Genomic DNA, 27,732 nt, shown 5'->3' on the forward strand with positions numbered 1-27,732 from the left:
GGCCCACCCCGGAGCCCCCTGGGAGAAGAGAGGTGGGCAGGAACGAGAGAGAGTCGCAGCCTCTGGCTTATCTGTCCTTCCCGGTGGAAGTGGCCACGTCACTGAGGGGACACAGGGAGTGTCAGGCGGAGCACCTGAATCTGAACAGCAGCGAGGCAGCCCTTCCGTGCTGCTGCGGAGCCACAGACGTTGGCAGTGACCGGGCTGCGGTGCGGCGGGCCGGCCAGGGCAGACGCCCCGCCTGCTCTGTGGGGGCATTTCCAGGGAAAGCTCCACTGGCAGGGGTGCCCAGCCTCTTGGCGTCTCTGGGCCACACACCAAATACGCAAATACTAACAAAAACCAATGAGAAAAAAAAAGGTTTTAAGTAAATTCATGGTTTTGTGTCAGGCGGCATTCATGGCCGTCCTGGGCCGAGCGCAGCCCGAAGGTCGGACGCCCTGCACCCGGCGCGTGAACAGCCACGTTTCACCACACACGGGGCGGTGCGCTCCGGGGACCCCTGTGCTGCTGGTGGACAGAAGGGCAGTCAGCTGGGTTGTGGGCGGGGGGGGGAGGAGGATGCAACAGGGTCAGGGTGGCGTGGGGACACACGCGGCAGACAGGGTCAGGTACAGCGAGCGGGTGGCCGGGTGACACGGGCAGGCACCAAGGGATGGGAATGCCGGACCTGCCGGCTGAGGAGGCCACCCGTGGGTTGGCTGTGAGCCGGGCAGTGACGTGAACGGTCACACTGTGCTTTTGGGTGTTCGCCCTGGCTCCCCAGGGCCCGGAGGCAGGGACCCCCGTGCCACGGTCACCCAGGTAGGAGTGCGTTGGGTTTTGAACCGAACAGAAGCAGAAAGGATGCCAAGAAGGGGGCTGACTGAGAACGATGAAGAAGGGAACCCTGGCAGGACCTGGGGACTCTTTCACAACAGAATATCCGTTAATAAGCAAAGTTCACACGTGCATAATTTCACCTGATCCCAAACCTATACGTGAAAGTGTAACAAGTTAACTGACCTCTTGCTGGAAACAAATCTACCAGTAAACACGAGTAACTGACGCTATGTGGTGCACCACGGGTGTCTGGGAAGAAGGAATCACAGCACCTCCGCGCCCGCTGAACAGGGTGAGAACACAGAATAAGAAAAGTGTCATTACCAAGCCCCGCATTAGCCTCAGGCACCTGACGGCTCACCTCAGGTAACAGAACGAGGCTCAAATGACCCCTCAGCTGCAGCCCACAGGGCACTGGTCCTGGGGGTCAGAGGGAATCAGAGGTGGGCAGGTCACCCTTGAATTCAAAGAACATCAGCAGTTTTCACAGGGAGGGTGAGCCACAGGGGCAACTGTCTCTGTAAACATGTCATCCGAGAAAAAGAGTTAAATACCAGTATGATTTAAGAGAAAATGCTAGGTCTGTTATTCCAACCAGTTCCAATGATTTTGCTCATACGTTATATTTGTTGGGAAGTTAAGGCACAAGAGAGGCCTGGGGTGCCTGCGGGGAAAGCAGGAGCCTGTGGCCGGTCGGGCTGCAACCCCAGCCTGGCCGGGTCCCAGCTCGGTGCGGGCCCTCCACGGGCCGGGCTGGCCGGGTGCTCACGGAGGGGGCAGCACCTCCGGGGGCCTCACACAGCGCTGGGACACAGCAGGGGCTCAGTGGGTGCAGGTGATCCCTCTCACAGCTGCGAGGGAACTGATACTTGGAGGTAAAACCATTGTTTTGAAGGTTTTGTTTTCGCCCAGGCCTCCTTTGGGCAGACCTGTTTCACAGCGCTGTCAGAGCGAACGCAACATCGCAGGGTCTCAAAGGTGGCACTGGTGCCCGGGCAGCGCCCAAGGCAGACACCAACACTGCGTGCCTGCTTCTGAATGCCGACGCAGCAGTCGGGATACGTAACAATGCATTCACACTTACATTTTTCCCCAAAGTGAAACACAGAAGGTGGAATGTAACACAGAGCAAACTAATTAGTAGCACAAATGTCAGAAGTGGAGACCTCTCAGCGTCTGTATTCTAAGTTACCCTCTTAAACAAGAGCTTGCGCTGAAAAAACAGGCTCCCCTGGTCAACTCAGCAGAGCGGCCGTTCTGAAGCTATCACTCACAAGACGGGACAGCTCAAGCAAAGAGGGACAGCAGCGGACACCCTCCTGCTGACAGACGCGCTCTTGGGCTCACACTGCAAACAGGACGGAGGTGGCTCTTTGGAAGGGGGCTCCCTGTGAACCCCTACTGCCAGCCCACCTTGGTCTAGGGCCCTCTTGGTTTAATACTGAGAAGTTTTAAAAATAGTTATTAATTCATTAAAGCTAATAAACCCATATAAGTTAACATGAAAAAGATTTTTTAATGGAAAAACCTTGTATTTCCCCAAAGTTTTATGAGAAGGGTGGCATTATTTTATATGTTTGAAATCTCTGTAATATTTGGCTTAACCGAAAACAGCTGGGCTATCCTATCTGCTTCTGTATTTGACCTGTTGTGATACAGTGTTTTGGCTGAAGCATTATGAAGAAATGCCAGCCTCAGAGAGACAAGTTTGGAAAAGGGAGATACACGTTAAACTCTTCTTTGCAAATAGCCCTCTTTGACGCCACACTGAGCTCGATAAATGGTTGTTTCCTAAAGATTACTTGTAATGTGGGATCTAAAACCACATTAATAAACATACTGTATTTACAGTAAAACCCATTGGTCTGTCTTGCACTTTAAATGCATCTTGTATGCTGGCACGGTTTTGTCACGCCATGCAGCAGTCTGGAAAACACGGGTTCACTGAGTTGTGCAGGTCTTCCAAGTGTTTGCACATTTCATTATATGATATGAAAAAAAAATCACGGTCATTAATATCACTACTGATCTCATCAGAAAAGTATGCCAGGAGAAGCCAATCTCGCAGTACTGGATACAAGTTCCCCAAAAGTCTAACTGTCACCCAAAAGCTTGAATTTCATCACTGGGGTCAAATACGATCACTTGTTTTTCTTGAAGGGATAGGCTCGCTTCCTTCCTTTTCAGCCACCGCCACTTGTCACCTGTCCTCCCGAGCAGAAGCGGTGGCCCACGAGGTGAAGGGCCGGTTCGGCCTGCGACTCTGACACGCACACAAGTGCCTTCCCAGGGACAAGGCCTCTGCTCCCGTGCACAGCACGAGTGTGCCGTGGTTTCCCGTTGCTGCCACAAAATAGTTGCACGCGGCCACGCTACCGCGCTTACTGAGTTCTTGGACCTCCTTTTAATAGTCTTTGCTTTGTTTTCGTTCATCTTTGGTCAACCTTTGTCAGTTTTCACGTCCCACTGCCTTTATTAAGTGCTATCATTCTCCCGCCTCTCTTCCCATTTTCTGCATTTAATATCCTTTAGGAAGAGAAACCAGACAACCAAGCACGGCAGACATTTGATAAAAGCCTTTATAGACTCTGAGTCAGGGATGGGGATACTCTTCCATCAAAAGAAGCAGTTTAAGGGCCTTGGCCTCATGCCAGGGGCAGAGGGAAGAACGGAAAGCTCTGCCATCGTCTCTATGTAACTTCGGACGAGTCACCTAACTTCTCTGAGCCCCAGCTTCCCCTTTATAAAATGGGGCTAGTGCCAGCCTCATGGAGTCGGTGCTGGGAAAGAACCAACCGCCCTGCAACTCTGGAGCACGTGCATACACACCCCACGGAGCTGCTGCGAGAGCCCGGCAGGGCGCACAGGGCCCTCAGGGTGCTGCCTGGCCTGAGGCAGCCTCTTTGTCTTTTCCCTCCATTCTCTAAGGCAAGAGCACTTTTCCTGGATAAGGGACCTGATAGAAATATTTTAGGCTTTGCAAGCCAAGAGGCAAAATTAAAAATATTTTATAGATACTTACATAGCTAGGGGGGAAATTTTCCACATTTTTAATTGACAAAATTAAAAATGTAGTAGTTAAATGCATTTTTTTGGTGGGGGGGAATACAGGTCTACTAATGAGAAAGATAGATTTTTTTTTTTTTGGTGGGGGGAGATAATATTTCACTTAAATGAAATTCAAAATTGGTGTTCTCGATCACCAAACCGATGGCAAGCATTCACCTGTAAAAACAGTTCTTAGCTCACAGGCCATAGAAAAGCAGGAGGTGGGCCGGCCTGAACCTGAGAGTCCCAGTTTGCCGGTCCCCAGTAAGAGGTCTCTCTTGCTCATTCCCTTCTTCTTGGTTCATTCCACACAGTTGCTAGTGGTGACATTTTGAGTGCTCTTCATTTCTTTTTGTAGATCCACATTTCTATCTGGTATTTTCCCCCCTGTAGCCTTGAACATTTCTTGTAGTGAAGGTTTAATAGCAACAAATTCTTTTATTTTTGAATGTCTGGCAATGTCTTTATTTCATCTTCGTTTCTGAAGGATGTCTTCACTGAGTACAGAATTCTGGGTTGACAGGTTTTCTTTTAGCACGTTAGAGATGTCACTCCATTGTCTTCTGGGTTGCATCGTTTCTGATGAGAAGTCAGCAATCATTCTTACCTCGGCTTCTCCTGCCACTTTCAAGATTTCTCTCTTTATCCTTGGTTTTCAGTAAGTTGACTACAATGTGCCTTGATGTGGTTTTCTCTGTATGTATCCTGTTTAGCCTTCACTGGGCTTCCAAGATTAGTGAATTAGTATTTTTAATCAAATTCGGAAGCTTTCTCCTCCAGCCCCGAGAAGTCAGTTACATATATGTTAGAACAACTGATATTATTCTATAGTGTCTGTTCTTTTCATCCATTTTTTTCTCTGTGTGCTTCAGTTTGGACAGTTTCTATGTCCTGTCTTCAAGTTCACTGATTGTGTAGGCAGATTCTGAAATGACAACCAATGACCTCACCTCCTACTTTTCACACCCTTGAGTAACCTTTTTCTGGGTGAGACCTAGAGACTTCTTTTTCTCCTAGGTAGGATGGCTGATCTTCAGCCTGCAAGGAACAACTGGCCCCAGACTTCTCCAAGTCGACCTTTCTTTGCCTCCAATTCTTACATGACCAAAGACAGGGAACCACAGACATTCTTTGTGGAAGGGTTAGAGACTTACTTCTCATGAATAAAATACAGCCAAATTGTTGGGATGTTACTTCTGAGACGAGGTTACAAACAACTGTGACTTCTTCCTTGCCGGTACTCTCTTGTTCTTGGTTACTCTGATGAAGCCAGCTGTTTGCCACCTGAGGAGCTTCCCCACAGAAAGGCCCACGTGGCCAGGAACTAAGGGTGTCCACGAGGAAGTAAACGCTGCCAGGAGCCACCCAGTGGGCTTGGAGGCAGGTCCTGCCCTGGTCGGCACCTCGACTGCAGTCTTGTGAGAGACCCTGAGTGAGAGTGTCCAGCTAAGCTGTGCTGGATTCCTGACCACAGAACTGTGAGATAACAAATGTTGTTGTTGTTTTAAGGCACCGAGTTTTGGGGTAATTTATTATGCAACGAGAAAACACACAGATCTTTTTAACTAATATTCCTAATCTGTTCCCAACACTGAATTATTTGATTCAGGTATTGTATTTCTCTGCTCTAGAATTTTCATTTGATTCTTTTTTAATAGTTTCCATTTTTCTTTTTGAGTTGTTTTCCTTTAAATCTTTGAACATATTTATAATAGCTATTTTAAAGTACATCAAGTCATTGAATAATAGCGTTTTGCTCAACACTCTTTCATTAATGTTAATGACACACAAAATTGATTCCTGGCTGAGGCCCCTGTCTGTGTGGAGTTTGCATGTTCTCCCTATGCTCGCACTGGTTTTTCCAGGTTCTCTGCTCCCCCCCACATCTGAAAGGTGTGGGCACAGGTCTCCTGGGTGTCCACACTGTCTGGGTATGGGCACGTGAGTGAGCCCTGCAGCGGAAGGGCGTCCTGTCCAGGGCTGGTTTCCGCCTTGAGCCCTGACTTGCCAGGACAGGTTCTGGCCACCTTTGAGAGTGGACTGGAATAAATGGACTGGGAAATAATGATCTTACCTGTTTTTATTTATCTTTCTTAAATGTATGTATAGTTCGCACTTACTTCAATGTTTAATATTAGAAGTGTTTTGGGTCTTTATTGAGAAATTTGCTGATATTTCTGTGACCAGAAACATGCTGTAGTAACAATGCTTGCTTATATCAACTAGCCCATGGTAAAACTGGTTTTGTTATGTACCATTCTGCTTAAAGCTGCAGTTTCTGAGAGCCTCCTGACAACATTAATTGAAGACTTAGTGCACTTACCTGCTAATTCTATCACCTGTGCTGTGTCTGGCTCTGTTTCTATTGGTGATGTTTTTCCTGGTTATGGGACACATCTTCCTGCTTCTTTGCATGTGTAGTAATTTCTGATTGGATGCTGGACACTATAAACATTACATTGTGTGGTGTCTGTATTGTGTTGTCTTCCTTTAAAGAACATTGAGCTTTGTTCTGTCAGGCAGTTAATTTACTTCTGGATCAGTCTGCTCTTTCTACAGCTTTACTAGGCAAAGATTAGAGCAGTCTTTAATACAGCGCCAATTTAGCCATGTTCCTAAGATGCAGCCTTTCTGGGGTCACTACTAAATGCTCTGGATGCGCCCCTCTGGTGGGCCAGAACTCAATTTCAGCGTGCCCGAGCAGCTGCTCTCTGACTGGCCTCGTGAGGCCCCACCCTGGGCATGAAGGATTCAGTTCACAGCGACAGATTCAAGGGCCTCTTTCTGGAGCTCCTTCTCAGTGCGGGCCCCTCCTCCACAAACTTGACTGTGCAAATTTCAGTAGCTCCGGCCTCCTCCAGCTCTGGTCTCTGCCTCCCCGCTCACTGAGATGGCTGCACTCTCCCTGGGAAGCCCTGGAAGAAAGCTGAAGTGATAGTAGGTCTCACCTCATTTGTTTCCTTTCTCTCAGGGCTCATAGTCTTGTACTGCCTGTTTGCCAGGGTTTGAAAACAGTTTCTTTTATCCTGTGCAGTTTCCCAGTCATTTATGATAGCAGGGCTAATCTGTTAGCAGTTACCCTGTCCTGGAAGTAGCCTATGGGAGTCTTGTAAGCAATACACACTTTGATTTTAATGAAAGAATGGCTTACTTTCTCCATGTCTATAAGAATAACTTAAAATCTAAGCACTCCATTTATTTATTATGAAAACACAATTTGGAGCTTGGCAGGAGGCAAGGGAAACAGCTTTTCCCCATCATTTATCCAGCTGAGAAATCTTTCACACAGAGTTTTTCAGTGGAAAACAGCCCCTACCCTTATCCTCTTCTCAACTAGGATCTCTTCTGATGCTAAAATCAAGAGGAAGAATTTGAGGAAATGGTGATGCAAATCTAGGAAAATGCAAATGCGTCACATTTTTCATTATCCCTGGATAACTGTTTTGTTCTTATGGGTCCATAGGTCCAGGTCAGCAGTGAAGGGACAACTTAATAGCAAAAAGAGTGCTTCTCTGAGGGGAGAAAAAAAGAGTTGGTACCCTCCAAATGTTTTCTGCTCTAACAAATACCAATATTTTGTGCAAGGCAAGTAAATTCTTTCTTGTTTATTAGTAAGTCCTATGGAAAAATGAAGAAAGTCTATGGGAAATGTAAGAAAACCCACTAGCGAATTTTGATCACAAACACCTTCTTACATGTTTCACAGTCAGCGAATGTGCCCCCAGGAGCAGCCGTGGAGCCTGACAATGAATGTAAGAGGTGACGTGTTCTTATCCTCTGGCTGGGGCTCAGAGAAGAGTCCCCTGCCTTCTACTTTCAGAGTGTTGACCATTCCGAAGACCCCACGCACTGCCGAAACACCTCTTCCCCAGGAACTACAGAGACAAACACACTGGCCCCGCCTGTCACATGCCGAGGGTAAACAGCAATAATAGGTTCAGAATGAGAGGCTGGTTCGTCCTCTCGCTATAACCTTGAAAAGTTCTCCACTGTTCCTCTGCATTTCTTTGTTGAAGAGCCTCACTTGCTCTTGGCCGATTCCAAATTCCAGAAGCAACTTTTAAGTGCTCAGAGTGCCCAGGCAGAGTTAGAGGGTCATCGAGCACTGACCGCAGCCCCTGGACAGAAGCTGCTGGACTTCTGGAGGAAGCTGCTGGGAGCACAAAGAGGCATGCCTGGTGCAAACGTCAGGTGCCACCAGTTAGTGACCAGGTCAGTCAATGGGACACAGGCAGGGCTGGCCCCCACAGGCTAAGTTTTCAGGGGCCTGGCCAACAGTATCTAGCCCCAGAGAAATGCTCCTGGAAACACAGAGATAGGCTGCTTAACAGCAGACTGCAGCTGGAGGTCACTGGAAACCCGACTGAGCCAAAACACTTAAGCACGCAGGCTGGCATCGGCCGACGCAAGGTGGCCCCGCGTTTGCGGTGTTTCTCCACTGCTACCCGGTGGCGCGCTGAGGGTCTCTCCCTCCCACACACTAGGAAAAACTGAGGTGGTCCCCCTGGTTGCCTAAACCCATCTCCCGGCAGCTCCCCTGTTTTGGAAGAAGATGATAAATAAATCAAAATGCACTAAGCAGCACTTCCACAGGCACTCGCCTCCTTCACTGAACGTGCACCTCATCAATCACACTATTGTCTGCTTGAAAGGCGAGCCTTGTAAATGTCATATCCACTCAGGCCCAAGGAGAGGCGCATCCAAATGCAGCAAGGAGTTTTAATTGGATAGTGTAATTAAACTAAAAAACCCCAGCAGACTCTCTTTGACAGGATAGATGAAGACCCCTTTTAATAGGGCTAGGAAACATATCTGTTAAAAGGATGAGGCACTGCCTGCTCCTGATTGTGCTCCAGAGTACTCTTATGAAAAGGCAATTCAATAACTGGGGCATTTAATATGTTAGAGTCCGCTGTGCTCTGTAGTCGGGCAGTACTTACCGTATTTGATCTGGAACCTATGCAATAAGTCCTTGTCAGGGCATAAAGACACGACAGAGCTCGCCCACCTAGGGTTAGAAGTGTCCGGATGTCCTGGGAAGCGACGGACCCCGAGGATGGGCTGCGCCCCTCTGGGCTACAGGTCCCTGTGAGCATAAACGCAAGTGCCCTGCTTCCTGGGTCCACAGTCTGACGACATGGCCGTGGCCACCCACCGCTGGTGTAGCTCTTTCACTCGGCGGTGGCTGCCATCGCCCTCATTTCCCTCTCACACATTTTCACGAGCATTTCCAGAATACATTCCCGGGCACCTCCCCTTTCAGGACCTGGAACACCTGTCCCGTCAGTGCGCGCACGTGTGTGTTTTCCCTGGTAGAACTACCCTTGTCAAGCAGGGAGGAGAGAAATTGGATGGTCAAAAAATTCGATGCCTGGGCTGGGGTGTACCCAAGTCAACTTCAGTCACAAAACCCGAGTCCCCCTGCCACTCTTTGCCGGGAGAGGGGCGGAGGATGCGCACACAGGCACACACACTGAGGGCCCGCAGCTCCACAAACAAGGTAACGGAATTAGTGAGGACACAGGGCTGGTTCACAAGCAGACCATGACAATCTCTTTCAGATGGAATGCTAGTGTCCCAAGGTCAAGGTTACAGGGCCCAGCATCTGGGTAGATCAAGGGAACTTCTGAGCTGGGGCTCAGGTCGGGGATACAGGTGAGATTTCAGAGTTCCTCGTCTACAGTTGTCCAAAAACAGATGCTTTGCTTTATTTACAAAAACCTTGAAGTCGGTTTGCCTGGGCTCTCGGCAGTCTGATTTTTCTTCTTTTTAAGAATGCCGAAGGGGTTGTTTGATGACTGCTTTTACTCCCCCTTAAAGCCCCCTTGCAGCTCTGTTCGCAAACCTCTGAACACTCTGAATACTGGTTTTTCTTGACGAGCTGATGAACCCATTAAGGACATATAAGTGAATGCTTATAATCTATGAAAACTGGAAACTGAATTAAAACATCAAATAGCTTTAGGTTTAAATGAAAACTACATAAAAGCATTTCAGCCATCAATTTGGCTATCACTTCTAGCCAGTATGAATTCTGCTGGAAAAGCTATTTTCGTGCAGATGTGGAATTCAATGGGAAAGACTGACTCGTGTACCAACATCAATCAAAATGTCGACTTCCCTGGCAGCTCTCAACAGTAAGGCAGGTTCAAAGGTCACAGGATAAAGAAAAAGCCAAGCTCTGGTTCAGCTCTAATATCTCCTCAGTAGAAGTCTTGCAAAAGTACCCCCTTCTGTATTAGCCTTGCTTTCATTAATCTTCTTGCCATCTTCTTTAACTAGTCATGCAGAACCGCTCGATAGCCAGACGTATAATGGGGAAGGCCCTGTGCCTATTACCGCGTTAACATTCTCTTAAGCCCCAGTGCAACAATGGAATGGGAAGGCACAGGAAATCTGCAACTGCAGGGTGCAGTGCAGGCAATTCAATTACAGCCCGGGCTTACCTATGTACTTCTGACCTATAAAACACAAGAGGCCTTTGTGTCTCTCCGGCGCGGCCATTAAGGTTCCCGAAGATCGCAACAATGCTGATCTTCTCCGTTTAAATCAATGTGGACAAATCATTATTCAGGAGCTTTAATTTAATTAGTAAATTAAATACACTACTTTACAGATCTTGTCAAGTACTTATGAAAAGAAAGATTCATTTAAGCAGGAGGTCACCAATAAGCCCAGCTAATTTAACTCACAACCTGTACGGACTCTCACTGCAAATGTTCGGGGGGTTCTATTCACGAGGAGGGCTGAACAGTGGGGGTTAACTCAGAGCCCGAGTCCCTGTCCTGTGTCCGAACAGTGTTTTGGACAAAAACAAACAAACAAAAGACAAACAGAAAACCCAAACAATCCCCCACCAACATAACCAGCATCAACAGAATCAGATTTCCTTTAAATTATACTATTGCAAGAGAATGTAATCACGTTACCTCTATTATGTTGCTTCCTTAAGATTTTATATTATCTATACTTAATTGAGATACAGAGCTTTTTTTCAGCTATAAAGACGACAGCTACTTTATTAAGGTTTAAATCTGATTTCTTAACGATAGGCTGCTTCCTTCAAAGACCCTAAACCTGCACAGCCTTCTTACGACAAAGCCAGACCTGGCGGGGCTGGGTCTGGTACTTTATTTAAATACGGCCGAGCGTCTCTGATGGGTGCCAGTTTCACAGAAAAGTCCTCGCCTTTGTTTCAGTCTTGGAACTTGAGGCCAGCACTTAAAAAGGGAGGCCACTGCACTCAAAGCCTGTGTCTAGACCTGTGTAATGATGGAGAGTTATTTCTCTACGACCATTTAACCACGTCGATTCTGATACGGAAACATTTCCCTCTGTTATGTGCCATAAACATCTTTGTTCAGTTACAATGAATTAAAATTAATTCATCTTTTAGAGGTTTGTGATATCCTTCAAAATAGCAAAAGATATCCTGAGGAGTGGCAAACCCAGGCTGAGGAATCATTGATTTGAATAATAATGGCAGCATATGCCTTTTAAGAAAAAAATCTAGAAAGGCAGAATTTATTCTGAATTTCTCAGGGCCTCTGATACCCAGATTTTCTCCACTAACTCTTGTAAGAGTCCATATTTATATGTCCAGTTTTTTTTTAAAGGTGTGTATCTATTTAGTCATTAAGTTCCAGATTCTTTAACACTCACAGGGGCAGAGCAATAAATCTTCCCTCTGAGAACATGGCCTAAGAGGGAGAAGCTGGGGAAGGCAAGAGCCCCGGAACTGCTCTTTACGGAGCCTGGCTTCGGAGCCTGGGTCGCTCTGGCTCCCCAACACGTGTAATTACGCGTTCCCCTGCAGGCGCTCCGACGCGCGGTCCCACTGCCAAGTCAGCCGTGCGCGTACTTTCTGGATACGGCATCAATTAAACTTGAGTTGTGTTCCTTATGACGACCAAATTAATGGTCTGACAGCAGCTTTCTCAATAAACACTGCAAACTGGCCATATTCGAAGGTTTTAAAAACCATTTCTTTTTTTTGTTCAAAATTCTGACAAACACGTCGCAAGTAAGCCGGGAACAACTTCATTACCCTCCCAACACTTAACGCCTTCTGTGGAGAAGGCTGTTTAATAAACGTTTGCCGTGTTTTTGCAACTAAATTATTCTAGCTGGTCACAGGTTCCAGTCTTCAGCAAGACACTTGTGTTACGCGAGATAAAAACATGAAAAAGGAAATATATTGCAGAAATCAAAAACCTTATCTACTTCTAGACTCTCTTTCTTTGCCATAATTCATTCAAGAAGGCCCCAAGAATAATTTTTGATGTAAACGCAGCTACAAACATACATCACTATGCTGATAAAAATCACAGGCTAAACTTATGAAATATAGTGACTTTCATTTCTTTTAGTGCTGTTAAAATAACTTTTTTCTAAGGTTCAACAGACACAGAAGATAAAAAGGTTACCATTAATCCTAAAAAAAAAAAAAAGAAGCAGCTCAGTAGATTAATTCTGTGGTCTGATGATGGTCTTGAAGATGAACTTTTTATAGATTAACTCACTGAATTAATTTGATGAAGATACTGGAAATCATAAAAAAAAAAAAAACCAGCATCAAGCTGATTCATTTAATACATCTTTGTTTGGGCACTTTACAACATAAATTATGCTGAGTAACTTTGGGTTTCTAAATTCTGCTTCATTAGGTTCAATTTCGAGGCAGCACTGTGCTATAGAAACCAGGTCCTTGGTCGATGAGTTTGGCATGGAGATGGGGTAGGGGCAAGGGGCAAACCCCAAACAGATAAATACGGCACTGTGTGCAAACTCCTGGGGGCACAGTTACAGAGGGGGGCTTGACACACGAGCTGGATCTTGAAAAAGGGGTGACTGGGCACAGGAAAATGGAAGTGTCCATAAGTTAGACGACCAGGGCGAAGGTGTATTCCAGGCAGAAGCACAGAATTTGAGGCATGTTGTATACAAGCAGTTCACAGCCAAGTTCAGAAAGGGAGGTTGTGGGCTATGAGCCTGGGGTGGTCAGTGTCTGTAAAGGCTACGTTGAGGAGTCTGAATTTCATTCTGTAAGCCTGTAACTCTCAAGAATTTGTTTAGTGATTTGGAATATAAGGAAGCAAGCAAGCAAACAAACAACAACAAAAACCCAACCCAATCAGAACATCACAAAGAAAAAAGTCCAAAAAAATGAAGATAGTGTAAGGAGCCTCCGGGACAACTTCAAGTGCACCAATGTTCACATCATGGGAGTGCCGGAAGGAGAAGAGAGCAACAGAGTGAAAACCTATTTGAAAAAACAATGACAGAAAACTACCCTAATCTGTCGAAGGAAATAGACAGGAAAGTCCAGGAAGCCAGAGAGTTCCAAACAAGAAGAACCCAAAGAGGCCCACACCAAGACAAATCATAACTAAAATGGAAAAGGCTAAAGACAAAAAGAGAATCTTAAAGGCAGCAAGAGAAAAGCAGGTGGTTACCTACAAGTGAGTTCCCATAACACTGTCAGTGAATTTCTCAGCGGAAACTTTGCAGGCTAGAAGGGACCGGCAAAAAATATTCAAAGTGATGAAAAGGAAGGACCTCCAACCAAGATGACTCTACCCAGCAAAGCTACCATTTAGAATCAAAGGACAGATGAAGAGCTTCCCAGACAAGAAAAACCTACAGGAGTTCATCACCACCAAGCCAGTATTACATGAAATGTTAAAGGGTCTTCTTTAAGAAGAAAGAAAAAAAAGGTAAAAAATATGAATAATAAGTTGGCAAAAAATACGTATCTATCAACAATTGAATCTAAAACCCAAAATAAAGAAACAAGCAGAACAGAAACAGACTTGCAGACACAGAGCATTCTGACGGCTGCCAGATGGGAGGGAGGTTAGGGGTGTGGGTGAGAAAGGCGAACAGATTAAGAACTACGGCACAGGGAATACAGTCAGTAACATTCTAATAACTGTGTCTGGTGTCAGAGGGTACACGATTTACCAGGATGATTACACTTAGTAAGTTATGTAATGTCTAATCACTGGGGTGTACACCTGAAACTAATACTGTATGTCAACTGTAAATGAAAAATAAAAGAGGATTCAAAAATCGTTTTTTACCAGTTGACTTTTTGAACGCAGAATCCCCAACCAGAAGAAAGTAAAGCTCCTTTGGTTGGAGGGGAGGCTTAAATGCCCCACTCTGCCCCCCGCCGTGCGCACGTGCACGGACGCACGCCCGTGAGGTCCCCCGAGAGCCCGGAGCCCTGAGCAAGACGGTCTGGAAGGCACACCGGCAGGCGCCAGGGGCTGAGGCAGGGCCTTCCTGCGGCAGTGTGCTTCTTTGTCCAGGAAAGCGTCACAAGTCCTGGGTCTCTGGACCAGAGTACGAGAGGGGGAGGCCTCTGTAAGACCCGCGGTGAGGTTTCACACAGAACCGCCCGGTAGATCGGAAATGGTAGGGCCCACGTCCGCTCTGGAGCGCCAATGCTTGGAACCTGGCCTCACTCAGGAGACGTCTTCACTTCGTGAGTGAATGACCCCTGGGAGGTGGCGGCGGCGCGCCATTCCTTCACTCCCCACACCTTCCAGGGCCCGAATCACAGCCTTCCTTGGCACAGCGAGTGGGGGTGAGTGCACGGGAAACCTGAATACTGCTTCTGGTTCTTCCCCTACCCTTCCCACTCCAGCTTCTCCCTGTATCCAACGTGTATGCGGCTGTCTTCCATTTCTCAGACACTTGGAGAATTTATAAGATGTTACTTTTCAATGCATCCTGAGTTCTTGGGAAGAAGGATGCTAGAACAATGACATCTTTATTGACCAACAAGCTGGAGTGAGAGAGATTAGGAAGAAGGTGTTCATCTCAAGGCGAGGGAGTCGGGCAGCCTTGGGGCAAGGGGCCCAGGGCAGCGGGCCAGCGTCTCGCCGGCCCCTTCCGGCAGCCCTCGTGGAGTGGAGGCCTCACTGGGCTGACCGGAGTGGTGGGAAGGTGGGTGGGCTTGGCCTTCCTCTTTTCCCCTGTATCACCAGGCTCTCCCTCCTTGCCAGTGTGGCCTGTGCCCCGTCTGCAGGCCTCCTTCTGGGGCTCTGTGCTCCTTTAGGCCCCGTTCAGTCAATACGATCGCAAAAACTTAAACCATATTCTGAACACGTGCTGGCCTTTACACCTTTTATCATTCCTTATAACATTTGTTCTCGATTAGTGGACAATGGAAAAAAAAACAGATTAAGAAAAATTAGATGCTCAAGTTGGACTCGAAGTTACCAAATCAGAATCTACTGGGCCGGGCGGGGGCAGCTGCATGTTCAATGAACGCCGCAGGCAGTGCTGATACGAACCCAACCCTGAGAACCACCGCCTCACAGCCTTCTCTAGCTCACTGACGGGTCCTTAGACAGTTCAAACTTTCTTCTTCCACGGAGGAATTTCAGTGTGATCTGTGTCCTTCCTCTCCCTCGATGTGACTGAAGTCCTAAAAATGATTGATCTAACCACTACACTCCATTACTTAACTGCAAAAATATGATATGCCAAAATATATGACCAGACTGTGTCTACTTTCGTAACTGAAGCAGAGGACTGCCGATCTGCAGGGACCTCCTCTGCAGGACCAGGCGGAGTTTAATTACGAGCTGGCAGGTGGAGCAACTGCCAGTAATCCAGAGGGTGGTGACACTTCCGGCAGGATGCATGTCTAAATCTGGTCTTCGGCCGGCACGGGAAACCCCCCAGCGTCCCTCGGTCTGGCGCGGAAGGAAGGCAGGTCCGGGTCTCACTGGCCGAGCCCCACAAGAGGGAGGAGGAAGGGAGCTCAGAGTGAAGTGAGGGCTCTGGTGGCTGCAAATTCTCAGCAGCACTCCCCCCCTTCCCCCCTCCCGACCCCCCGGGGAGGCTGCTGGGGTCAGGAGCTGTGAGGTCCTCTGCTGCCATCAAGACTGAGCAGGATGGGGCCCCATGTCAGGCTCTGGGCACCACAATACAATCCCCTTTGATTAAAAGAAATTTCTGGTAATGAATTAAACAGACCCAAGGAAAAAAGGACACGGTGGTAATATATTCTCTTGGCACCCAGCACACAGAAGGGGAGAGGGGGGAGAGAGAAAGGAGACATAAATAAAAGGGACTACTCACTGGGGCTTTTTTCTTCCGCAAGGTCACAGGCACAGAGCAGGTCAGAATCGATTGAGATGGGTTTCTGCTTAATCCAAAACTTAGTGCTGGCTTTCTGATTCGTAACAGGGTCTATCTCTACTTTGTCTCCAGAGATACCTGTAAGGCCGAGGGGAGGACAAAAAAAGAAGCCACAAGAAGTGGAAGGTGTAAGTGATTTCAGTGTAATCATTTGACCTACTTTGTAAATCATAAATCGGATGAACATCAGCTCTTTCTCAGGGCTTGGGGGAATGCTGTGGCTTAAAAGCGACATAAGAGGACTCCAAATGGCACGCAGAAGTCACACAGTCTGGTTTCCTGGGCGGGTGAGGTCAGGGGGTGAACAACCAGAAAAATATTAAGAAATACACCTCTTAGACATAACAGAGATACAATATAGAGTTTACCTACATTGTGTTAATCCTACAGTACTGTTATATTATAATTAAATAAACTATAAGGTTCATTTAAAAGCCAATTATGGTCAGAGGTCTTTTTTGTTGTTGCTGCTTTAGAACAAGATCTGTGTCAGACAGGTAAATCTGTAATGCCACCTATGCCTAAAAAGCAAAGCTACCAACGAAGAGTTTCTGATCTGGAAAAATCTTACAAACTAAAAATAGGAAAAACCTGTCTTCCCTTCTCTGACATTAAATAATAACCCGAGCTATATTTAAAGGAGGCCACTGGAGGATCAAAGAGTCCTTCACACAAAACCTCCGGCGCTGAAGTCCCGGGGCCTGGCTTCCGGCTGGGGAGGTCACTTCTCCACGGAGGGGGAGACGGCAGTGGGTGTGAGCCGTGCGCGGCAGAGACTTTATACCAGGACTCTGCAACGGGATGCCGCATGCTGGCGATCAGGCTTCCTTTTCGGGACTCTGAAAGACTGACACACGGCACAGTGACTGGGAGCAAAGGTGCCCGGGGAACAAAGGTAGCGCCCAGCAGGGAGGGGGCCTGGGACGCCCGTGCCGGGGCACCGCGCTGCTGTCCCCGTGTCCCCGGGGCGGTGCGTGCTCAGCCCGACACACAGGTCCCCGGCTAGATGCTCTCTTTTTTCTCTTCTGCTGAAAATTGAGGATTTCTGTTCACGAAGTGAGACAAAAACCTTCAATACGCCTTCTAGAGTGGGCCCCAGATGGAATCTTGAAAGTAATTAATTTTCAGGCCATAGTTTAAAGGTCAGGGTCAAAGTGAAAAGAGCAAAATGAAGTAGAGGTATAAGAAATAAAACAATCGAATGCACATACTGTAACAGAAAAGACAATCAGAGTTAATATAGTTCGTTCTATGGATCATCCTTAGAAATTTTTCAATACGAGGTAGGAGAACTTAGTAGGCCAGAAGAAAAAGCAGATAAAAGAAACAGCTTAATTAAAACAACAGCAGCAGCCCTGGCTGGTGTGGCTCAGTGGATCGAGTGCCGGCCTGCGCACCCAAAGGTCGCTGGTTGGATTCCCAGTCAGGGCACATGCCTGGGTTGCGGGCCAGGTCCCCAGTTGGGGGCGTGTGGGAAGCAACTCAAATACATTGATTTTTCTCTTCTTCTTTTCCTCCCTCCTTCCCCCGTCTCTAAAAATAAATAAAATCTTTAAAGCAACAACAAAAACACAATGCCCCCACAATAACCACAGTCAGTGAGCAAATTTAAAATTAAAAGAGAAAACACGTACAAACAAAATTCTAGTGATCAGGTGTGCCGCACACGTCACTTGGTTCTACTGTGTGTGGTATGAATAAAGGGATGCCCGCACGGCCAGACAAAGGCAGGAGATGCCGGACTGACTACGCGGAGGAGGTGAGGCGGTGCGGTTACTTAACCCTGGTCCTTACTCCGTGGTCTTTGGAAAAGAAGAACAATTGGTATTTTTTTATTAATTGAATGCTGGAATTTGTCATTAGACATATTTCAGGAGCACCATATTTCAATTAGGCATAATGTCATAAGTCCAGTTGACTCTGGACATTCAGGTCTAGACGATTTCAGGAGGGCGAGAATGTATCAGGAGACCAGTTTTATTACATTTCACTTAAAATAGATTACGACCACCCAGTTACACTCTTCCCTCCAATTTGGTCATTAATTGATAAAGGTCTGGACATTTCTATAGTTCCCTGAAAGAGGAAAATTACTTACGCCATGGTTGTTGGTAGCAAGTGGGTTTTTTTTTTTTTTTTGGTTCCCTCTCTTTCCGCTTCTTATTTTGACATTTATAAAAGTCAGAAAGAGCAGAGCAAAATAAATGTGCATATCTCTTATGTGGAATAGATCCTGCCCACATTTCTTTCTCGGCGAGAGAGGGGAAAAAAAATCATCACCAGAGAGACACGGTTTTAAAATTTTGTTCTACGGCCCTGCGACTCCTGAAGCCGTAGTCAGTCAATATTGTTAATGTACCTTGTTAATTTGATAGGATTTGTCAGGTAACTCCACTGGAAAATTATATAAAACTGTTCCAGATGAAAAGATGATAGTGACATGAATTAAAGTGATAGAACAACAGTGGAATATAAACCAGAAATGACACCCAAAGTGGCTGTTGATTTATTGCTGTACTGAGTTTGGTTCTGGGCTCCCATGTATATTAGTGCTACAAATCTGGGTCCATTTAGCAGAGGGATGCTCATACATACATCACCAGCTCCTGCTCCAAGCCAAGGTCACTCCCCGTTGCATCAATCTTTTCAACAGAGCCTACTCCACAAAGCAGGACTTTTGTAGCCATCTCAGATGTAACAGACTCTCGTCCTCTTTCATCTTTCTTTTATCACGTAAAGTACACTTTAACTTCTATTATTTTTATCTGCAAATTGTTACTGTATAGTTCATCAATTACGGGCTGTATCTCTACATCAATTGCCTGAGCTCCGCACGACCGAAGGAACACTTTCCCAATGACGCCCTTTCCCGGGGTGACGGTGCAGGCACTGTGCGCAGAGAACCCCAAGTCTGGGGTGTGGGAGTGAAGACGGGGGAGATGGATGCACTAGGTTTGAGATAGGCGGGCAGGTGGAACGCCATTTAAACGATTGGTGTGTTCCAAAAAAGTTGCGCGTAAATCAGATTTTTTCTGAATCAAATCACATTCCCCACTGACTTCTAGTTCCAGAGATACTTTATCTTCATTTTGGATTGATCTGTAATTGGCAGGGGCCCTCAACACTTTAGTTTTAAGTTTCTCTGCCCTGCAGGCTTTCAGTCAAATAGTTAATGATCTGTAAAACACTTGCCTGCCTAGAGGAGTCACTGTTTAAAGGAGCCTGTGGGGGAATCTGTCCTGATGGGAAAACAGCTTTTGTACATTAAATAATCTCATCCTACTTGAGATGCGTGTAAGTCTCAGCTTCTTAAAGCAGGGCACATGGCCCCCCAGGACCCTACTTGCTCTTGCCTGAGAAGTGGCGGCCCCCCGCCTCTGGTTCAGGGGGCTGGCCGAGCAGTCCACAGCAGGAGCCCAGGTTCCTGAGCACACCCAGGCCCCACTGCTACCGAGAGTCCACAGAATCCAGCCTGGAAACAAACAGAGCCCTCTTCTGCCCCTGACCCGGGAGTCTGAGGCATTCTTCTGGCTGGGAGGAGGAGGCAGCCTGGCGGAGAGGAGACCAGTCAGGAGGCTGGCGCCACACTCGAGGCCAGGCCAGGGCAAAGAGAAGTGAACGGTAACTGGCACCAACTGTGTGCCAGCATGGTTAGAGATCCTTTGTGGGCATCAGTTCAAGTCTCACAGCCTTACCAAGTTGGTCACTATGTTTATGCCTATTTTACAGATGAGGAAACAGAAGGAAACACAGGGAGGTCAAGGAACTTGCCCAAGATCACACAGCTAAAAAAGTGGCAAAGCTGGAATCTGAGAAAGCGAGGCAGTCTGGTTCCAGAGCGTGTCCTCCCGGCCACGACGCTCCTCTGCCAGAACCGTGCTGGGGGTTTTCCGTAACTTGCCCCAGGAGAGGGGAGGTGCTTGTCGAAGGCTGGAGAGCTTTTAAGTGGAAGAGCCGTTTCCATGCCCACAGCTCTCCGGTCCCCAAACACGGTGCTCCGCTCCGCTCAGACTCCTTCCGCTGAGCGGAGAGGACCTGGCGAGGAACCTGCCCGCCCCGCCCTCAGTCTCCTCTCTCAGTCTTCAACACGGAACAGACGTTCAAGTGTGACAATACATGCACACTTGTTTTTGTTCACACATGGGAAACTGGAGCATGAAATCCTATCAATATCATCATCATCATCGTCATCATCATCATCATCATCATCTCTGGACCACTGAGCACGGTTCCAAGCTCCCTGGCTAAAGTTCTCGTGTGAAGCCCCGAGAGAAAGGCAGAGGCACTGCTGACTCGTCCCGCAGCGTCACAGCGCTGCTCCTCCCACTGCTGACTGTCACCGGGCGCCGGCTGTAAGGGGTCCAAGTCATCAGCACACGTTTCAGAGACAAGGGAAGCTGGCTTTTGTTAAGTTTACTTTTCTCCAACTTAAACGGCCAAACCACCGAGGACTCGTTAATCCAGCCATGAGGGAACACAGCAGGACCATGAAGAATTATGTGTGAGGAAAGCTTTGACTTGGAAAAATTCTTACGTGTCGTGAAAAAAAGGACAAAAAAAATCTGTAGAAAAGAGGTGAGAAGAACACGCTCCGAACCGGTCGGTGGTCAGCTGTGGCTGGCGGGACCGTGTCCTTCCCTTTTCTGTATTTTTCCAAAAGAAACACTTCACCCCAAATAAATCCAAGCCTTTTTAAAAGTTGACTTTTTTTCCCTTTTTGGTTTCTATTTCAGAATTTAGCATGGCTGAGTTCTGTAGTGGATGACCACGAAAAGGGATCGTAACTGAACGTCACGTCCGTCTAGCAGTGCTCAAGTGACCAGGAGCCTGGGCTGCTGGGTTGGGCCCGATGCCCCTTGCACGGTGGCGCCCAGCGCCCCTCGCACGGTGGCGCTCAGCGACTGCACCTCCAGAGAAGGAGAGCATGGGGGCTGGCCTAAGATCCTCGGAAACAGGGGAGGCCACTGGTCTCCTTCCGCAGGTCTCCCCCACCCCTCCTCGCCCACGGCCACCTGTCATGACCTTTTCATGCTCCCACTCCGACAGCTCCCAGACACGGCGCCCGGCTTCACCGGACGCAAACTCTCGCACCGCCTGTCCGAGGCAGGAAACCCCGCCTGACCGCTGTCCTGCACCGCCGCCAGCACACGAATCTTTCCTTAACAAGGCGGCTCAAAGCAAAAAAAAAAAACGCAGCTCTAGTGCATACACAGCTCTCTGGGGAAGGGTCTGTCCAGGGCTGCGGCGTTCACAAGGAGACCCTCGTCGGTTCGAACTAACCCAGCGATTTCCATACAAGGAAATGAGCGCTGTGTGTGTCTTCTTCTGCTAGCACGGACCGGTCCTCCTCCGAGTGGCCCCTGGGCTGGGCCGCTGGGCGTGGAGGCTGGCTGAGAGCTTACCGCAGCCTGTCGGGGGGCGGCGGGAGCCCATTTCAGACCGCAGGGCAGCAGTGCAGAGGGGTGAGGGGCGGGGGCTCTGGAGACCGAGAGCTCTGAGTTCAAACGTTGGCCTTCCCATCCCCTAACTACGTGACTGGCCGACCTGCCATAAAATGGTGCTGCCTCAGTGCCGACCTCACGGGCTTGTTGTGAGGGTTAAGTGAAATAAGACTTGGGAAGTGCAAGGAAGAGCGATTAGCTCACAGCTAGTGACCTGTACTGCTGCTTCTCATGACTACTGTTACCCAGAGGGAAACACTGGGCTGTGACACAGGTTCTGTGCCGAGGGCCAGACTGGCAGAGCTCAGGCAGCCACGGGAGGGCCGGGAGCAAGGGACCTGCTGGCCCCAGACCGGGGGTGAGGGGAAGTCTCCCTGGGGCCCGCTCTAGACCCCAGCCTGGGAAGGACCGGGATTCACGACGACTGTCCAGCTGGGAAACCACTGCCCTCACATCCCTGAGTCCTTACAGTAACCTCCCGTTACCAGGGGCCACTGGGGATGCCTCCTTCCGGTGACCTGCAAGAGTTCGAGTCAGCACCAGGGGGCGCGCTCCCACACCTGGAGCTGTGGAGGCACGTGTGCTAGGAAGCCCCGTCCCACAGCGCCTCTCGGGTATGAATTTGGAGGTCCTGGTTTTGCCTGCACACTCCCATGGTGTTTCCCTGTTCTCCCTCGAGGAGCCCGACCTTCCTCCTCTGTAAAGTCGGGCAACGACACAACCAGCTCCTGAGGTCTCATGAAAATAGAGTGGCAAGAGCTTGTAATAAATTTAGGGGGAGTGCCTGGCACGTAATAAGAGCTCCATTGGTTATTCCAGAAACTATTACTGACTATGAACCTCAGAAAGGTGAAACGGTGCCTCTGCCCAGCGTGAATCGAGTCAGTAGGCAGCAAAGCTGGGGCTGAAGCCCCCCCGTCCACCGCCCCCCGACCCCCCGTCCACCTGACTGCTCTGGTGTGTGCCGACCCCTCTGCTGTTTCCTAGCGCCCCAGAGGGGCCTGCCTCACTCTCAGGAGGCGCAGCTTCTGTGAGACACACTTAAAACGCCCCTTTAGCAAGCTAAAACACCAGCCTGGCCGAAATTAAGGCACGTAGCATTCCATGCCTCAGTGTATCTCCTGAGTTATTGTCTATTTGCTCAGACATCGAGAGCTGTGGTTCATTCATCAATTTCCTACCACTCTGAATCTAAGACCACAAAATCCCCACTGTTGTTAAATCCTGGAGTAGCTTTTTATACGACTCCACAATCCTCTCGTCTTCAGGTTACCCAGAGCCCAGGAAAGCCTGGGGAAGCCCCCCTGGGAGTGCCACTGAATGACTCTTGGCCAGAGTGGATTTCACTGAAGCTACACGGCCAATCGATAGCATCCACAGCGCAGCCAGGGAAGCCTCTGAAACTTGTCTGAATTTACACACAGGATCAGACACACAGGCTGCCTGGGCTTAACGAGACCTCCAGGATCACCTCGCCCGGGGTTTTCCTTCTCAGTATGAAGACCCTAGGGCTCAGGGCAAGGGCAGGACTTGTTTGATGTCACCCTCTGAGGACAGAGCTGGACCCATAACTCCTGTCCCCATGCTCCCTGGCCAGGGCTTGAACAGACCGGCTCCCCTGTCTCACTGTGCAAAGTTTGTACAGTGGGTGTATTCACAGTGATCAAATGCATTCCAGTATAAAAACCACGGCCTTGGCAATATCTAGAAACCCACAATAGATGGCCAAGGCATATTGTGGGCCCTAGATACAACGAAACCCAGCAGAGTCTGACATTCCTCCGATCAAGTGAGACACTGGGGCCCAGGGTCACCGGTTCCGTTCGAGGGGGTAACCATCCGGAACCATTTGGGAGCCCAGCTAAAAGCTGCCAATTCCAACGTGTGGTCAGTGACAAATCTAGATGCACTGGACTAGACCAGTGTCCTTAGATGCAAACTAAGGGATGGCCTGAACATGAGTGAGACCGTGAACCTATAGCAATGCCCCGCACGGCCCTCAACGTAAGGGCGGAGCTTACAGACTGAGACCTGGGACGGTTTAATTCCAGTGACGCCTGTCCTCAGGTGAGAGCTAAATTCTCTCTGTAGAGAAGGCGGTTACAAAGATTTTGTGCTGGGGCAGTGAGAGCCCCACATGAAGTACTGTCCTGGTATACAGACACCTCCGGTGAGCTTACTATGTGAGTTAGGAAGCAGTAATGCCGTTGCCCAAGGTAATTTATAACGTCACTTACAGGGCGGGAAACCCCGGTCTCCCCCACGCCAGGCGCAGGCGCACTGCTGGAGCCCGAGTGCCGAGGACGAGGGAGTGGTGGGAGTGGGCAGGACCCTGACCACCTCTCAGACATCCTATTCCACTCACTCCCCGACGGTGGCCGTTCTCAGCTTCTTCCAATTCTCAGTTCTTTCTCAGCCACCCGAGGAACCTGACGCGTTGTCATCGGGAATTCTCCGAAAAGCAGACCTGGGAGCAGGCAGCTAGAGGAAGGTGCACAGCTGGGGAAAGCCCCCAGGGTTCCGACCCCCGAGTGAGGGGATCCCCCTCGCAGCCCCACCGCTGCACCCATCACTGACAGGGTGAGGGGGTTTTCTGGAGGCAGTCCCGGCGGCACCTGTCGTGCGCTCACAAGTTCATTACTGCCTTTTAAGTTCTATTCTAGATCCTGGACCAGAAAATATCGCCACAAGAGGGACAGAGCAGTCATTTGATACTGGAATTGCCATCCTCAAACTCCTCAGTGGACCCAGGGATTTCGGAGTGAAGCACGATGCATGTCTCACGCTCATTTCAGTGTCTTTGACTAGAGGAGGCTTAGCTCCTTAGTGTTCAAAAAGAAAATCAAGCAGAAGTGTGGAAGGAAGACCAGTCCCCTTCTCAAGAACACACGTTCCCAGGTCACGTAGTCACACGAACTACACACCACAGACACCCCGTCGGGAAGTAACCGGGCGCTGTTTCGTTCACACGGCCGCGGAGAGCTGGGGTCGGCATCGGAGTGAGCCTGGCGGGCGATCCAGTCCAGGCCACAAACGTCGCTCTCACCCTCGTAGTCCCATGTTGTCCACGTGTTTAAGTCTGCATGTTGTACGAGGGGGGACTCAACGATCGACTGCCCCCCCACACCCCCGGAAATACCTTCCCGGGGGCGGGCCCCTCGCAGCGCAGGCCTTCTCTCATGAGCGTTGTTCTGGGAGCCATCTCTGGCCGTGCACCAGGGGCACTGCTGTCGGAGGCTGCGTTCGGCTTCCATGAGGTTTTTGGAAGCCTCTTTCAACTCGTTTGCCCATTTCATGACGGGCGCACCTGCCCACACTGCGCTGAGTGAGTGTTCAGCAGTTTTTGACCAAAAACTGGCGCGACCCCTGTGCGCCACCCTTCCTATTCACGCTATCCTGCCCTGAGCAACTTTTTTTTTTCGTTTCCCTGGATGAAAAAAGTACTCAAAGGGAAATGTTTTGCCGATGTGGAAGATGTGAAACGAAAAATGGCAGGAGCACTAAAAGGCATCAAAATCGGCAAGTCTTAAACACTGTTTTGAGCAGTGGGGAAAAAAGTCTTGATAGGTATTGGAGTGTATCAAGGGGAGAATACTCTGAAGGTGACTGAAGTTTAAACAGGTAAGAATACACAATTTTTATAAATTAATTCCGAGTTGATTTTGGCCCCCCCTTGCATGTTGAAAATTAACTCTGTAATAAAGCTTTCCTTGAGTTACCGATATCAACTGGGGGGTTAGATAGTAAACACAACAGGAGAGGTAAACCGGGGAGACCCTAGATGGCACATGTGCTGCCTCTCATCAGGCTCGGTCCTAGATCAGACATTTCTAATCAATCACAGAGTTTCCTTCTGCTGCCTCGGACGTGGTTCAGGGTGCTGCCTCAGCACAGCGCTCTGGGCAGCCCTTAGAAACCGGACTGGAGTCAGTTTCTGAGATGCAAGTTCATTGTCTTCTCTAAGATATGGGCTGTTGTACTTGGTAATTCTGATAAATAACTACTGTGATCACAAGTATTATGATTACACTTGTGGACTGTTTTATGAAGAGATTAAGGGAGGTGACCTTTTTGTAGAGGTTATTTTACAATATAGTCTTGATCTGTAAATCTAGTACAGACTTTGTATATCCTATGCAGAATTGTTAGACTACATATGCAACATGACACAGATAGTATATTGTGTATTTATACTGTGGTATGAGTTCAACGTACATTATGTTTCCCTTTGGTGACAGAGGACAGTCTACAATGACAAATGATCGGGTGAAGGAACCCAGTTAGCACAAGGGGCACAAGCATCAGAGCATTTCTCAGCCCAGGACTGTGTTCGGGAACACCAGGCTGACCTGCCCAGCCGGTGAAAACAAGCCCTGGACGAAGAGATAAGGGGTAGGGAAGCCCTGCGCCTACCCCAAGGCTGTGTTTCTCAGACCCCACAATTAGAGGGGGACTGTGCGCCAGGAGGTCTGGGGCGAGGTCAGGGACTCGGCAATCCCCACACGGGGTCAGGACCGGAAGCACGGCTGGGGGCGCGGTGTAGAGGAGAGGTACGTGATGGTGATGGCGATGGCGGCGTCCTGGCCCTCTCCGCCGTGTTTCTCGTAGGTTTCCGGGCGGCCCCTCGGCAGGTGCCTCACAGCCCAGCTCCTGCCAGCTAGCCAGCCAGCGGGGGCTCACTGGCAGCACACTATTGGCTTTCTCGATCGCGGCTGGCATTCACCGTCTGACCCAAACCTATGCACCCTGCTAGTCTTGGCGTGTTTGGGCTGCACCCATGCCTTAGGGTCTGATCCTACAGCCAGCCACACGGCACCAGGCAAAAGGGAGATCAAGTAATGAAAAGACCCTCAGCTTGGCCCGAGCTCAAGCCAGGGCTACATTCAAAGGGCGTTTGTACTTTTAGGCCCAGCACAGAGGGACGCAGGCAAGGCAACGCACCCCCAGAATGCGTTCAGGAGACGAGGAACGGGCGGGGATGGTGGCCTCGTCTGGTGAGCCTTCCAGAGCAGGGACGGCACGCCAACGACGCCCACGACTGGCAGGAGCTGCTTGTGGGGCCGCGTCGGGGAGGATCCCGACGTCGGGTCCAGGCCCGGGGGAAGTGCAGGGACCGAGTTCTTGTTACTGTTATTTTAAACGATCAGATCTCTGCCACGGGTTTCTTTAATAGACTCCAGTAAACTTTCCAATCGTAGAAAAGTCTGGCAGAAAACTCGTCTGCCTCTGGGTCCTGCAGATCCAGGTCTGACCCCCCATCCCCTGGCCTCAGAGTCAGAGGCAGATGGCAGCACCGGAGTGCCGGCCACCGCGGCCCGCCAGCAGACACGCCAGCACCACGGAGCCTGGGGACTCCGCCCCCAGCCGTGTGCTCTCACGCACCACGGGCTCCGAGTGGCCGGGCGGTTTCTGTGGACTCAGCGGGGCCGCCAGGTAAATGCCGCACACAGACGCTCACCGCTTAGCAGCACCTGCCACAGGGGGCGAGGGAAGCCCCCGCGCTGGCTGGCTGACACGGGGTGGACGAGCGGAGGGGGCCTCCGACAGTGTCAGGGGAGATGTGAAGCACCTGGCCAGTCAGCTGAAATGAAATAAATTATTTACCGATCTCCAGACCCGGCCGCTCACTTGAAGGCCCACAAAGGGTGTGCTGACTGCTGCCCTGCGCCCGGCGGTAGGCTCCGGTTAGGAAAGGGGGAGTATCTGGGCTGCTGCGTGCAGGCTTTTGGTGGTGTTGTCGGATGAAAGGGCGTTACCATCTGCTTTGCGAGGGGGGACAGAGGGTCTTATGTTACATATTTGAACTCATGTACATGGGATAGGAAATGAGTGCATTTATTCACTGCACAGTGCAGTGTCCATGGGCACAGTTTATGTGATTGTCAAAAAATTCCTCACGACTACTTAATGAGGTTTCTGCTTACACTGCTAATGACAACTTAGACGGTAACAGAAACACTCTGACATGCTTCAGAAGCTCCTCAGCGCCGTGACTTTCCACCAGAGGGCGCCATGTGTACCAGCAGAAGCCTCCAGAGATGACCAGGACCTGGCGCCTGGTCACTTCGTGGCTGAGCACCACCGCTCCAGGGAGAGATACTTGCAGCACTGTCATCATCCGTTTCTACCTGGGAAGTCCCACTGGGGCTACAGCAGAGTCCCTCCCTACTCTGAGTGATGTGGTTCAAGACTCTCAAGATGGTGGACTGGGAGTGAAAGCAGCAGGCCAACTAAGCAACAGCGACAGTAGGACCACCACCACCAA

The 27,732-nt window shown here is 49.4% G+C and overlaps 1 protein-coding gene and 1 non-coding gene across 8 annotated transcripts in view; both read right to left on the reverse strand.

Moving 5' to 3' along the window:
* Positions 1-27,732, reverse strand: part of MAPKAP1 (MAPK associated protein 1) — a 208,809-nt gene that overhangs the window by 6,478 nt on the left and 174,599 nt on the right. For all 7 annotated transcript variants that reach the window (XM_045846402.1, XM_045846398.1, XM_045846401.1 and 4 more), the window contains one exon: positions 15,967-16,104. In XM_045846402.1, the coding sequence (XP_045702358.1) occupies positions 15,967-16,104 (138 nt within the window). The remainder of the gene's footprint in view (positions 1-15,966; positions 16,105-27,732) is intronic.
* LOC123823622 lies at positions 4,884-5,012 on the reverse strand. Its single transcript, XR_006786559.1, has one exon. It is a non-coding gene; the product is annotated as a small nucleolar RNA SNORA38 (small nucleolar RNA).

The sequence above is a fragment of the Phyllostomus hastatus genome, unplaced genomic scaffold (genome assembly GCF_019186645.2).
Source record: "Phyllostomus hastatus isolate PE091 unplaced genomic scaffold, TTU_PhHast_1.1 phas_contig_495, whole genome shotgun sequence".
NCBI lineage: Eukaryota > Metazoa > Chordata > Mammalia > Chiroptera > Phyllostomidae > Phyllostomus > Phyllostomus hastatus.